Raw genomic sequence first — 15,013 nt, forward strand, 5'->3', positions numbered from 1 at the left:
TTACAGCGACGCAATTCTTCCTAATAACTACCGGCGGTACCGTGTATTACAGCGAGGCGATGCATGAAAGTTGACAGCTTCCAGCGAGGAACACGACAGTTCATTTCAAATTTCAAATCCTATTTGTGAGAGATAGATATGATGCAGCTTTATACAATACAAAAATAGGTACTTTTCAATAGTCACGCTAAAAGTAATTTTCATTTAATGTCTTCACAAGTTTCCCATTGGCTTCATTAAAATATTGCTTCCAGTTACCAAAACCCTAAAATAAGAAAGGCTACAGAAATTTAAATATAAATCAAACCAAACTTTACAACCAGAGGTCTTGCAGAAAGTTATGTACAAATCCATATCAAATAATTCCTCAATATCCTAAAATCAGACACAACTTTAAAAATAGATCACACCAAACTGGCAAGGAGAGGTCTTCAAATTTTTTATGTACAAATCCATACCAACATTTAATCACCAAAACGATGCCTCCCTTTATATCATTCGAGGGACGAATTGACCTTCCAGGAAATTGGCAAAAAAACAAAGAGCCCAAAATAAGAAACCATTCCAAACAGAAACAACGGCATTAATGTATGCACTTGCATAACATGTCAAAAAAAATAGCATCTATATAGAACTGGACATCATAGTTTTGAATTCTTCGAAATCAACTTGCCCGTTTCCATCGCAATCTACACCCCTTATCATCAATTGACAGTCCTCCATTGTGGTGTGCTCTCCCAGGTTTCGCAGAACAATGTGAAGCTCCTCTGAAGAAATTGCCCCGTTTCTATCCAAATCAAAAATTTCAAAAGCATCTCTCAGATCCTTCAGGCTGGAAGCAGAATCGATGCCTTGTGTATTCAAATCGACGAATTCTTGCAAATCAATGAAACCGTCTCCGTCGCGGTCAGCTTCTTTGATCATCTTCTTCACCTCTTCTTCTGTTGCCTTGCAACCAAGGGAACTCAAGATCGACCTGAGCTCCAGCCACGATATCTTTCCATCTCCGTTTGCGTCAAATTTCTTAAAAACATCTTCCAGATCTTTGACAAGTCGGGTGGATGCAAGGCTGGAGTCAATGTGATTCGATCTGCCGCTTCCGAAGAAAGAAACCCTCGGAGACCTTGGAGTTTCAGGTTGGGAGGCGGAAGAACGCCTATGTTGGGTGAATATTTTCTTGCTTAAAAACTTGATTGATGACAATTGCGAACCTGACTGACGCCGAGAACCTGATTCGGATAGCCGTGGCGAACTTGGCTGTGATTGAGACCGCCTAAGAGTTAAGAACCGCTGCAATCCCATCCTGAAAGGATGCCAATCGCAGCAAATCGGTTCTTACAATGGAAATTCGATGGCACAAAATAAAATAAAAGAAATAGGTCACACTTTACAACTCACTAAATAAATCAACCCGACCTTTATAAGGCTACTCTCCAAGGGTTAGGTTCCCTCACCAAAACATAGTTCGCTAAAACTGATCTTTCTTCATTTTACAGAGCTAGAATGTCCTTTACACCGCTAACTGAGTTTTACAGACGCTAATTTTATTTTGCATAAAAAAACTGACAGAAACCTGTTCTTTCAACAGCTTCACAATTATTTCACGTCATATTTTAATCAAATTGATAGGCTCAAGATTTACCTTCTTCGAACTCTGTGCCTGCAGAAAGCTTCTTTACCCCCTAGACTCTCGCTTGCACCACGAAAAGCTTGTTTAGTTGAGGGTTTCTTACCATATAATGACCAAATCAGCAAAGTTGCCGCCCAGAACAAGCAATCTTTAACAACTGCTCTTTCTCAGCAACCGCAATGCAGTCACTCCAATAGCTAAAATCTTTCCCGTAACTTCCAAGAGGTTTCTAATATAAAGCAAGTAGTTTCATGAACCGCCAAAAAGATTTGCAGGTGAGAGCCAGTTTATGGCCAAACAAAATTATCAACGCAATTACGGCTGCTAGTAGCTGCAATTTCTCTGACGAACCCAAATATGACGGGTAACGATCTTTATCTTGGAATCTTTTTCGGAAGACCAAAATCCCTATTGAAGACTCTTACGGCTGCCAGGATGGTCTACAAGTGTCAAATTTCCAATATTCCTGCAATAAATCTCGGGTTCAGTATCCAAAAAACGAAACCCTAAATAAGACCGAAATCTCTTCACCTTCTTCATAAAAACAAAACCCTAAAAAATTGAAATCTCTACTTCTCCAGAACTTTCCGGTGGATCGTGGAACGTTAAGCTGGAGGTGGAATGTTAAGCCGGAGATGAAGAGATCTCAAAATCTTCTGAGATTGAAGAAAATCAAAATGCAGGAACAGTCAAACCACCTCAGAAATCTTCGCCTGGCCCGCTGCGAAGAATCAACTAAAGCGCCCAAAATGGAAGTATCACCTAAACAAAGCATGCATGGTAGAACGCAGGGCCAGTCTTATAGGTGCTCATTTATTTATATTTATCATACGGAAGGAAACTGAGTCGTTATTTCGAGGTTCCAGGCAGGCACGTCATAATGTTATCACTATTCCAAGTTTGACACGTTGATCAGATATTAAAATAATATTTATTATTTTATTCTATCTTCAAAAAGGAGGGTAAACTCACGAGAGTTACATGCCATCGTACACGTGTCAAGGTACTTGCAGTTAAGATACAGGTTTTTTTAAGGTCCGGCTTTAAAATTTAAAAAAATAGTTTTAAAGTAAGCTAGTAAAATTTACCTTGAAATCAACTCAGATTAACATATAGTTTTTGTAAAGCAAGAAATAAGGAATACTTATATTATTTTTTTATTTGGTAAAATTTAACTTTAAATTACCTAAAAAGTAGGTAAAAAATCAGTTTTCACATCAATATGAAGAATTTTAATATAGAATTATGTCTTCCAAGTTAATTTCAAAAGCACGAGATTTTAAAATAAATAAATAAGAATATGACTTTTAAAAAATTAACCATTTGCAAAATAAAATTAGAGTTAATTTCAGAAGCACGAGATTTTTAGAAAAAATAATATAAGTTAATTTGAAAAGCACCAGATTTAAAAAAAAAAAAAAAAAAGATTTTGATTTCTTAAGAAGTTTAACCATTTGAAAAATAAAATTAGAGTTATTATTGAAAGCACTAGATTTTCCGAAAAAATAATATAAGTTAATTTTAAAAGCACTAGACTTTTTAGAAAAATAAATAAATAAAATTTTAACTTATTAAAAAAATTAACACTTAGAAAGTTAATTCGGAGTGACCTCTGCTTCGTGCGCATAGCAGCGCCTGGTGCGTCTGAGTACTCCCTCCATCACCATGGCCCTAGGAGGGGACCCTGAGGCCCCTCCTCCTTCGCCTCCTCCACCAGAGATCCTTGCGTTCAGGAAGCTGATTGGCGATAGTAGTAAATGCCCAGCAAGGGAAACTTAGAGCAAGTTTGTAAAGAAACTTGACAGCATCCCCACAGTTGCCCTGCCAGTTGAAGATTCTTGTAGATCTGCTTTGAACTTAGTTGAAAGAGGGTTCATCGGTCAATTTACAAGGCTATGACCTTCCCCCAAGGCTGTCGAGGCGTGGGTACAGAGGAACTGGCGACCACTAGTAAAGGAAGGCATCGGAAGTTTCCTGGTTGGTAAGGGCTTTTTTGTCTTTGTTTTTTATTCAGTAGAAGACAGAAATCTCATCTTTAGGAATGGACCATATTTCATGGGACCTCAGGGTCTGTATCTAAACTCATGGTCACCAGATTTCGATCTGACACAAGATGTGTCGTCAGCAAGTCTAGTATGGGTGCGCCTCCCTCATCTTCCACTGCATTGCTGGAACCTGAAGTCACTAGAAACAATTAGTAACACCTTGGGAAAATACATAGACAGAGCAGAGAGAAGGGATCAGTATTCATGTGCAAGAATATGCGTCGAAGTCGACTTGGAAATAGGGTTACCTGAAGCCATAAAGTTAACAATAACAGACTGGTCTTATATCCAAGAGTTAGACTACGAGCAACTACCATTCAAATGCAGAAATTGCCATGAATATGGGCATTTCGCAAGATACTGCCAAAAAAAAAGGAGGAGGAAGATCTAGAGAAGTCGAAAGGAGAAAAATGGATCCAGGTGCAGAAAGCAGTCCAGGCCAAGGTGAGTAACAAGAATAAAGGGAAAGAGGTACCGATGGAGTCTGGAACTCCCTTAACAGGAATGGTTCAAACAGAAGGAAGAGGAGAACAGCCAAAGACAACAACCTCAATAAACCCATTCGAAACCCTCAGCACTTCAATCGAAATTCCAGAAATAGAGATAGAGGAGATTGAATGCCAAGTTCCTTCACTCGAAGCAGAAAAGAAGAACATAGAAGTAACCCAACTTGACTCCCTAGCAGGAACCTCCTCCTCACCTACATATGCAGAAATGACAAGGAAAAAACCCCCAGAAACCTCTAGGTCATCGGAAGACAAGACATTCAAGAGACCCTCTAAAAGAGTTGGAAGGAAATTTCACAAGGAAGCCAAGGAAGAAGAGGCGGAGAGGCAAAAAATGCAAGGCAACCAATCCACCATTGAAATGTCTATCGAGAGAAACACCAAAACAAGGCCCTCTAAGGGGGGATCAACTCACTCCAATCCCGTTAAATACTGAAACTAGTCTCTTGGAATTGTAGAGGCTTGGGAAACCCTTCAAAATCTGAAGCAGTCAAAGATCTTCTGAAAATAGAAACTCCCGAGATCATCATGCTCCAAGAGACTATGATTGAATGGGAAACCCTTCTTGAGATCAACAAATTAAAATGGGGAAAAAATGCAGGAAAGGCCATTAGTGCAAGAGGTTCCTTTGGTGGCCTAGCAACATTGTGGTCAGAGGACAAGTATCAACTAGAAAGCTCCTTTGAGACCCAATATTGGATATTCACCTAACTTCGGCACCTCTCTAGTAATCTCTTCATCTCTCTCTTCAACCTTTATGTTCCAGTCCACCTTATAGAGAAGAAAGAATGTTGGCAGACCTTGTCTGACTTCTTAGACATTTACTCCCCTTAGAATATAATAGTGGCTGGAGATCTCAACCTCGTCATTGATTCAAAAGAAAAGAGAGGTGGCAATAGTGGCAAGGACCAAATGCTTCCATTAGTATAGGAGCTAATACTTCATTAGGATCTTCTTGACTTCAAACCGAAGAAAGGTCTTTACACTTGGACAAACAATAGAGTTGGGGCAGAACACATCTATGCTCACCTGGACCGTTTCCTAGTGCAAAGCTCATTGTTGCTAGGAAAAAGACTGATCTCCTTGAAAATTCTCCCAAAGCTGGCCTCAGATCACAAAACTATTCTCTTACAGCTAGAAGAGGAAGAAAATTTGGGCCATATCCCCTTTAGATTCAACCCGCTTTGGTCAGGGAAAGAAGGATTCATGGAAATTGTTCTGGAGGCATGGTCCATACCCGTGACAGGATCTCCCAACTTTTTGTGGGAGCAGAAACTAAAAATAACCAAGAGAGCTCTGAAAAAATGGATTAAAGAACCCTCAAATTCTCCTACCAGCAACAAAATGGAGACAGTTCAGTTTTTATCAGATCTGCAAATGGATTTGGAAAGTGAGGAGATCTCTGCTTCAGATTTAGAAAAGAACAAGTTGCCCAAATCAAATCATTGCGCGCTTTCCGCCATAAAGAAGAGACTTGGAGGCTTAAGTCTCGTAGCCTATGGCTTAAAGCTGGAGGCCAAAATACCTCTTTCTTCCATAAGCAAATAAAGCCCGGCTATCTCGAAATCATATCTCTGAAATCACTTGCTCAGATGGGACTGTGCTCAAAGGTCAAGAACAGCTAAAAAACACAGCAAAAGATCATTTCCAGAATCTATATAAAGAGGATGGGAATGGGAGTGAAGAAGTCATCTTGGAATTTCTCTCCCACATTCCATCTTTGGTCAGCAAGGAGGACAACACTAGTCTTACGAAACCTTTCTCCGAGGAAGAAATATATAAAGTAATATGGTCCATGGAACTAGACAAGGCACCAGGACCTGATGGCTTCTCAATACATTTTTATAAAATTTGCTGGGAAATAATAAAAACTGATCTTCTGAGGATGATTAAATCTTTTCATCAAAAAGCCAAAGTGGAAGGTAGTACTAAGTCTACCTTCCTTGCATTAATACCAAAAGAAGTGAATCCAGGCACTTTTGACAAGTTTAGGCCAATCTCGCTCTGCAATGCATCATACAACATACTGAAAAAATTGCTAGCAAACATAATCAAGCCATTGCTTGGGAAACTCATTTCTCCCAACCAAGGAGGCTTTGTTAAAGGGAGACACATACTAGACAATGTAATATAGGTGCAAGAAGTCATACACTCTAGTTACCTTCGGTAGGAGCAAGGTAGGCTCATAAAGCTCGACATGGCAAATGCATTCGACCAGGTAAATCTTTCTTTCTTGTACAAAGTCCTCCTTTCCTTTGGTTTCAGCTCTAACTTTGTAAATTTGATTAAAGCTTGTACTAAAAATCCATGGATAGCACCTTTAGTTAATGGCAGGCCAACAAACTATTTTCAAGCCTCGAGGGGAATAAGGCAAGGCTGCCCCCTCTCCCCTTTCTTGTTCATTTTGATGGCAGACTCGTTAAGTAGAAAATTGACAGTTGAAAAGAAAGCAGGGACAGCTCAAGCAGTCAGGTTGATGAAAGGACTAGAGCCTCTCAATCACACACTATTTGTAGATGATACTCTTCTTTTGGGCAAAGCCTCCATCAAGATAGCCAAAGTTTACAGTGGAATTCTTCAAAAATTCTGCATCATATCAGGAGCTCTTATAAATAAAAGGAAAAGTGAAATATACGAGTGGAATGTGGATCAACAAGCAATTCAGAGAATAGCCCTCTCCTTAGGCTTTTTGGGATTCGCTTCTTGGGATAAAATCAAATATCTTGGGTTACCAATAACCCTGGGCCCTAACAAATTATCGTTGTGGAAAGAGGTAATAAGAAAAATTAAGTCCAAGATTACAGCTTGGGGAGGTCAATGGCTCACCAATGTTGGCAAACTCATCCTTATAAAATCTGTTTTGTCCTCCCTGCCTATTTATTAGGCTTCCTTTCTTCTGGCTCCAAAGAAGATCATGGAACAGATCTCCAGACTTATCAGGGATTTTTTGTGGAGAGGAGGAAGAGGAAACCAAAGAAAATTCCACCTAGTGAATTGGGATATAGTTAAACGCCCCATCTATGAAGGAGGCTTGCAAATAAGAGACCTAGGCCTTGCCAATCTGGCTCTTGGAGGTAAAATACTTTGGACCCTCTTCTCAAATAGCAAACACCCTGTCAGTCAAGTCATAAAGAAAAAATATCTAAAAGGCTCATCGCTAAGGAACATTCAGATAGATAACAACATCAAAGGGACATCGATATGGCATCTCTGCCGTCATGGGATAGAGTTCTTCCAAAAGCACTTGTATCGCATTCCTGGCAATGGAAAAAACACGATGTTGTGGCAAGACAACATAATGGGACAGTTGCCTTTGAGCAAAAATGAAGCAATCAAAGAAATCAAGAACTGGCTCATTCAACAAGGATTCCTCACCCTGGCAGATATCTCGACATGGGACGACTCTGGAAAATGGCGAAATTGGGAAATCCCACGAGTTCCAGATCAAATGCGTAGTCAAAAGACCCTCCTGGAAGAAGCGTTAACGGGACTGGCACCGGTTCACATGCGTTTGACGGACAAATGGGGATGGGGAAAGACTGGAATCTACAACACAAGGCATGGATTTGCCTCTCTTCAACCACAACAAGCTTCGAGCCATACTACATCTATGTGGAAACAATTCTGGGACCCTCTTGGTATCCCCAAAATAAAATTCTTCACTTGGGTATTAATGCATGGGAAAGTGCTAACTAGTGACAATCTGAGTAAAAGAGGTATTCACAGGCCACATTGGGGTTCTCTTTGCTGCAAAGCCCAGGAAACCATGGAGCATGTGTTTGTGGATTGCTCTTTTGCTCAAGAAGTCTGGACTGCATCCTTCAAGGCCTCAATGTCTCTGCCCCATCGCAAGTCAAAGTAGCTAACCTTTTTAGCACCTGGAGAATGCATTATCCTCAGATGACCCAAAGAAAGATAGCATGAATAGAAGCTGGAAAGCAATACCTAAATACGTCTACTGGAAAATATGGCTCGCCAGAAATGACCAGATCTTCAATAGCATTCTGAACTCCCCTTTGAAGGTGGCAGCAAAAGCAAAAGCATTACTCCTCAAGACTGTGGCCAATCATCCCCTTAAAAACAATAACATGCTTCTCTCAGAAGAAAAAAATGGATGGGAACTTATATATTTCGAGACAGGATAAACAACACCACTTGCCCCAGTAAAACTCTTGTATGGAGACTACGAGAAGTAGACTCAGATTTTCAAGCTTGGTGGAGGAAATAGGGTAAAACAACAATATTTTTTTATGGTGCCTCCAAAGGCAATCCAGGGACAACAGGAGTAGGTGGAGTGATCTACTCCCCGGAGGGTATTCGTGAAGATAGCTTCAGCTGGGGACTTGGATAGAGAACCAACAACCAGGCAGAAATCCTTGGGCTGCTAAAAGCCTGTCAGATAGCACGTGAAAAAGGCATTAAGGAAATACAAGTCTTCGGGGACTCAGAAATTTTGATAAAGATATTAAATTCAGAGGACCACTTCAACAATCCAGCGCTCAACAAGACACTTCAAAGGCTGAGATACGTGCTCCAAGACTTCTCTTCCTATCTCCTTTTCCATATTCTACATGGCTCAAATAAGGAAGCAGACGCAAAAGCAAACCTGGCATGCCTCCTGCCACAAGGAGCCTTAAGCAAGAATGATGAAGAACCTACATGGAACCCGATCCCGTAATCTAGAGTAAATCTACACCTATGTAAGGAAAATGAGAGTTGAAACTAAAAAGGATTCTGAATATTGTAATGATGGTTGTTTTGGTTTCGGCCCAACCAGTTTTAAATAACTAATAAAACCGTTAAAAAAAAAAAAAACCAAAAAAGTAATTTGAATATTTCATATATAATACATTTTCTCTCCAATACTTTTTTATAGAAAAAATAATTTAATACATGGATGAGAAGTTCTTCAGGGGTGACACATGGATGATATCATATATTGTGGTTTTGAGATTGTATCCTAAGCTATTTTAATTTGTTTAGATATTAAATTAATGTATAACATCTTATGTGTGGAATAAGGGACTCAATTTGACTACTTAATATATGGAAGTGTGTAATAAGGGACTCAATTTGACTACTTAATATATGGAAGTGTGTATATTTTATTTTATTTTATTTTTTTTGAAAATTTTAATATTTAAAAATAAAAATGTGTCTTTAATAAGTATTATAAGGTAGTTTAGTTTCTACTACTTAATATAAAAATTATGTTTTTAAATGAATTGCATATAAGATTATTGTGTCTATTATTTGATGGTTATTTAAATTTGAGTTTGAATTGTAATTTACAAGAATTTGGTAGTGTGAAGGGAAATGGATAAAATGAGTATGTGTCAATTAGGGCACAAAGTTTGACTATATTTCTTGTTTATTTTTCAAATGTAAATATTAAAATTTGTATTAATCAATGTTAAATTAATAATGGTCAATAAACAAATCAATTGCTATAGTCCTTCTTAGGGACTAATAAATTGATATGTGAATTCGAGACTTGCATAATTTTTGGTGGTTAATAACCATTAGTGCACCTATATAAATTAAATTGTTGGTAGATGTCCATAGGCATCAATCCATGATAGCATCAAAAAGCTTGCCCAATGATACATCTCACATAGCCCAAATTTAAAACCAGCTTAGATCCATCTAATATATTTTCACTCTTGCACTTCAAAATATTTGATCCCCTAGTCACTTAGTAGATCCAGAGTTAAGATATACCTAAACTGGTTTATATATATATATATATATATATATATATATATATATATATATATATATATATATATATATATATATATCTTATGTAATTTGAGCCTGTGAAAATGTTTTAATACAAATTATAATTATTATTTATTTTATTTTGTATTTTATTTTTATTTTATGTAATGTGAACTAGTCAAATATATAAGTTAAACTCATATATATATATATATATATATATATATATATATATGCAACAATATTCATAAATATGTAAATATATTTTGTTACAATATTATGAGTCAATACCATGGCTTATTAATAGCACTTGCCCAATATGGCAGGTGTTGATATGACATTTTCTTTAATCAATTAAATTTGAGATAAATTAATTAAAAGTGCATAATTAAATTAAAGATAAATCTTAACCCTTGATATGTGAATATTATTATGAATATTCTAGCATATTTCATAGAGGTTAAAATATTTTCATCCACCTAATAAACACTGATAACTAAATTAAAATTCTAGAAGGTCTACTCTAAAATAAACATGCCTATCAGCATAAATAATAAGTCTGCACAATTACATTTTTAATCCTACTTATTAAATTGACGAGGAACACATAAATAATGGTGGGCAACAACTATTAGTAAGTATATTTATTTACATCTTACTCCTATACATTTTTTATGCAAAGAATTGTTGGGATAATATGGTAAATATGTTATTTACCTCAGTATGAGTTATTTTCAAGGATTTTAATTTAGTGTGGTTTTCCTCAAAGCTTCATAATCAAGAAAATATATAAAAACATTTGTATCCATAAATTATGGCAAATCCGCTAGGCAATTATCCACATGGCATTATATTGTGCAAAGGTTGCAATAAGACCTTCAAATTATGGTCCAATCAAATGTATGAAAATTACTTCTTTTAATAAAATGAAAATTAAATATTCATTTTTCAAAGTTAAACACTATAGCTTGCATTGGTCAATGTTGAACTAGTAGTGATATTGTTATCTATGAAGTTGTTATCCATGTGGCATTGTGTTGTGCAAAGGTTGCAATAATCTCTCCAAATTATAGTCTAATCAAATGTTGAAAAATAGGGTTTTTAATAAATTGAGAAATAAATATATATTTTACAGAGTTAAGCATTATAACTTGCATTGGTCAATGTTAAACTAATAGTGATCAACGGGAAAATTGATTAATATATTTCTATCTTGGAAAATACTAATAACTAGACCTACTCAAATTGTATCATATTTTGGGTTAAGATAATTTATCATAAGTTTATAATTATTATATTATCTTCGAAAAAACACTATTGTCTCATACATGCACTTACAATTCAAGTTTCTTATCACATACATGCACCTACACAACACTTTGCTTGATCTATTTGACCATTTTATTATTGTGTTTATACTCCTTTATCATCACATATGTGACAACCCCAATCATGTTTCTCTCATGTGAATATGTAAATATTTTTGCAAAAAAAAAGGGCTAAGTTAAGGGACACAAATTCTAGAGTTTGGGGAGGTTGTTTGTTGGGGATGGTGTAAGCTTTCTCAAGGCAAGAAAATTTAAGTTGTTGGGATAACTCTTGAAGATTGGTTGGTGAAATTTTAATGGTTTGGTGTTTTAAGAAATTACGGAGCAACAAGAGAAAAGATGATCTATCGTCCTTGCTTGGAATGTTGAACAAGGCAATGAGGACAAAAGGATTTAAAAGAGGAATGGGTGGACTTCCAACTCGTGGGATGTAAAGGCCACCCGCTACAAAAATTAAAAAAAAAAATGACATATAAAAAACTGATAACAGACAAACATGTGGCAAAATTCTATTGACTGACAAGATTGTGTTGGCAAGGTCATTATCTAAAAGTTTCCCAAGGAAAAGACAAATCAGTCCCAATTGGAACAACAAAAGGGGAAAGAGTTTGAATTGGTGAAAAAAGCAGACAACGAGGGAGCAACTTGGGGAGTAGGGGAGAGGATTTTGCACACATCATAAAGCTAGTGGGTGGAAACAATTTTCTGGTTAGCAAGAATCAGGAAGAAAGTATTCCCGGTGAGGAGAGATTGCCACTTGAATCACCATGGCTTAGAGGGTGGAGATAGGATTTCTCATAAATTCCTAAGGGCTAGGGTGGAGGAAATAATCCTAGAAAAGTCTTGGAAGAAATCTTAAGGCTCCATGTTGTGTAATGTTTTTGTTTTTGTTTTGGAGTCCCTAAATCGGGTGGAATCATAGTGTCTCTTTGCACTAGGTGATTGCAATTCAGTTGGAGGGAGGAGATGGTAGAATCTCGGGTTTATGGACCAACTGAAGGCTATGTTTAAATCCTTGAGCGATAGACCCCTCAGACTATGGAATTTGGCTTGGGGGTCATAGCTGCAAGTGAGACTTGGTTGCAATTATCTATGGTTGGGTGGAGAGTCGTAGTCCCTGACTCAGTTGCCCATGAATTCACAGATACATGTTTTCTTTATATATTCCACTAACAGTTATTCAATGATACATTTCTGGTTTGAACTATGTCAATAATGCTCAAGAAATACTTGTATTTTTTTACTTATGTGCATGACCAGTATGATGAGGTTGTTATCATAGAGATGTTAGAACTGAATATGTGTTAGTTTGGTTATGTTCCCTACATGGAAAATTTTCTTGTTTTAGTAACTGGAATTTATATGCGGAAAGTTATTTCCTAATGATTATTTGTATTTTATAGTGGCACCAATAGAAGTTATTCACCTTTTGGCCTTGGATGGATGTCTAAATCATATAAATAATTATTTCTAATCCATAATGATGTTACCCAAAATATTGGGGTTCTCATGAGTTTGGTGTAAAGAGATTAAAGGCTCGTTAAACGATGTTAAGTTGTAGTATTCCAAAATTTGGAGTGTTAGCGCACTATTTTGTGCATTGGTGTCTATCTTTGTCATTACAAAGCTTGAAAATGTTTATAATTTATCTGGAGGCGAATGTATGAAGCTATCTTAATGTGGTTTAATATGCGTTCCTCATATGAAATCCTAATTATACCATGGCACTGCAGGTGTGCCCTTATGGAGTGGAAACCACCTTGAAGATGACCCTGACTTTTATTAATGTTGGATTTGAAGGAGTGTAGCCTCTAGCCCTTATTGGCATTATGGTTGACAACACAATGATAATACTTATATAAGCCACTAAACTCAATTCATTAAGAATGCGTAGGCCTATGCGTTAATGGTGCAAGTGTGCAGCCTATGGTCTAGTAGGAAACCTTGTCTACTCAAATAGAAACTATGCACACATTATTTTGTTATTTCTTGTATGAACTATGAGGTCTTTCACAATGGAATAGATAGCATTGACTACTAAGGCATGTATGCCCTTGCAGTGCGAAGGTTGAGAATTATTGTAGGTGACAGGTGAGATTGCATGAAACAGTGGTAGTCTCTACGACCAATGTCGGATGCGATCACGATGGCATAGTATTGATTGATTTATAAAATCCATGAGTTCTCATTCCATACTCATTGTTGAACTTAGCATAATTTTTTTAACCTACCAGGCCCAACTGGGGATTACTTAGTATAAAGTCGGCATGATTATCATGAGATTTGGTTGTAATGGGATGAGGATCATTCTCGTGTTAACGAAGTATTGACAATATGAGCAAGGGGAAGTTCTGTGGCAATCAATCTACAATAACCTTGTTAGTAACCTCTTGGAATAAGAGACTATCATGGCAGGTGGAAAGTGCCAGTCGTGTGTACTGACATCTTGTTCTATGGTATGGAGGTGTCATCGACACTATGTGGGTTGTAGGTGGAATTATTACTCTATGGAATATGATGTGATGCCTCTTGTATCAATACCCTTATCGATAGAATACATCCTTATTCCACGAGTGACATGGAGTTGTTTCTCTTGAGAGTCATATGTCTCATGTAACTACAAATAATGACTAAGGATAAGTCAAGGGTATGTGCTATGTACAACAGGTTCATCGGTCATTAACTATGTCAGAAAAGAAGGGAGTGAATGGTGGATCCATCAAGAATGAACGTTGATGGATGGAAAGGGTGTGGATGGTGGATTTGTTGGCTATGAACGTCGTCGAACGAGAGAGAAATGGACGGTGAATCTGTCCTATGTGAGCATTGTGGTAGTCAAAATAAGACATTATGAGGTCAGACGGGAATTTAGTTTTATGCATATACATATATAACATATCGGTTAGTCTGTTGACATACTAATGTGTCGAGGAAGATAAAAACACGACCCTGTATGGTATACTATGTATGACATATACACTTGCACACCCAAGGTGTCACATTGTGTAGAATAAATCTCCCATGAGCCTTGTTTGAATGCCAACTGGCTTGGGACCATCAAAGAATGGTGAACCTAACTATGAATCTCACTATTCAAGTATAAGGTAATGGAAACGGTAGTTGGTAAAGCACAAAAAAACTATATAATATAAAATTCCATGTAGTGTCATGTGTTAGACACGCCATGCAATTACTTATTCATTCAAGTGAGAATGTCAATGTGGAATTGAAATCAAAAGTTCAATTGGAGGAAACTCAAAAAAAAAATCTTGCATTTCTCTAACTGTGTTTGTAGAAAGGGGGATTGGTTAATTTAGTGGACACCTCACTCCATAAATAGGGTCATTATAGGTGGTATCAGAGCATTCAGGTTCAACACTTGGACTGGATAGGCTCTATCATCGGAAGGTAGAAATGAACCCCTACAAAGGAATCACAAGATAATTCCATAAAACTAATGAGATAAATATTAGGTGTTAAAATCTGATCTAAGTTGTTTTGGTTGCGTGTATGACCGATATATTGATTTTATGATTTATTTAAATAGAACAAATTAACAAATAATATAATTTAATTGTCATTTGACAAAACGATAGTGGTGTTGATATTGATATATTTTGTTGATTATGCAAGCATGAATAGTTTGTTAATAACTTATTGAATTGTTGATAATAATGCGTTAATATGGATTGTCGTCGCAGATAGGTCGCCATAACAACTCTGCAAAAGCAAAACCAGGGGCATGATTTCTTGTTGTAGGTTATTTATTATGAGACTAATCAT

At 36.9% G+C, this 15,013-nt stretch overlaps 1 protein-coding gene across 2 annotated transcripts; it reads right to left on the bottom strand.

The window, feature by feature from the left end:
* Positions 1-266: 266 nt before the first annotated feature.
* LOC149250934 (putative calcium-binding protein CML23) lies at positions 267-2,453 on the bottom strand. 2 transcript variants are annotated; one of them, XM_089459285.1, is made up of 3 exons: positions 2,329-2,453; positions 1,643-2,096; positions 267-1,303 (listed from the first exon to the last, which is right to left on the bottom strand). In XM_089459285.1, exon 3 carries the CDS (start codon positions 1,300-1,302, stop codon positions 625-627), a length of 678 nt encoding a protein of 225 aa, XP_089315411.1. In that variant the 5' UTR covers position 1,303; positions 1,643-2,096; positions 2,329-2,453; the 3' UTR covers positions 267-624. The 2 variants fall into 2 exon arrangements, with proteins under 2 accessions (XP_089315411.1, XP_089315412.1); XM_089459286.1 differs by lacking the exon at positions 2,329-2,453 and having other exon boundaries at positions 1,643-2,317.
* Positions 2,454-15,013: the final 12,560 nt, after the last annotated feature.

This window comes from Pinus tabuliformis, chromosome 7 (assembly GCF_031772625.1).
Source record: "Pinus tabuliformis cultivar Carrire ecotype Pingquan chromosome 7, CPIR1, whole genome shotgun sequence".
NCBI lineage: Eukaryota > Viridiplantae > Streptophyta > Pinopsida > Pinales > Pinaceae > Pinus > Pinus tabuliformis.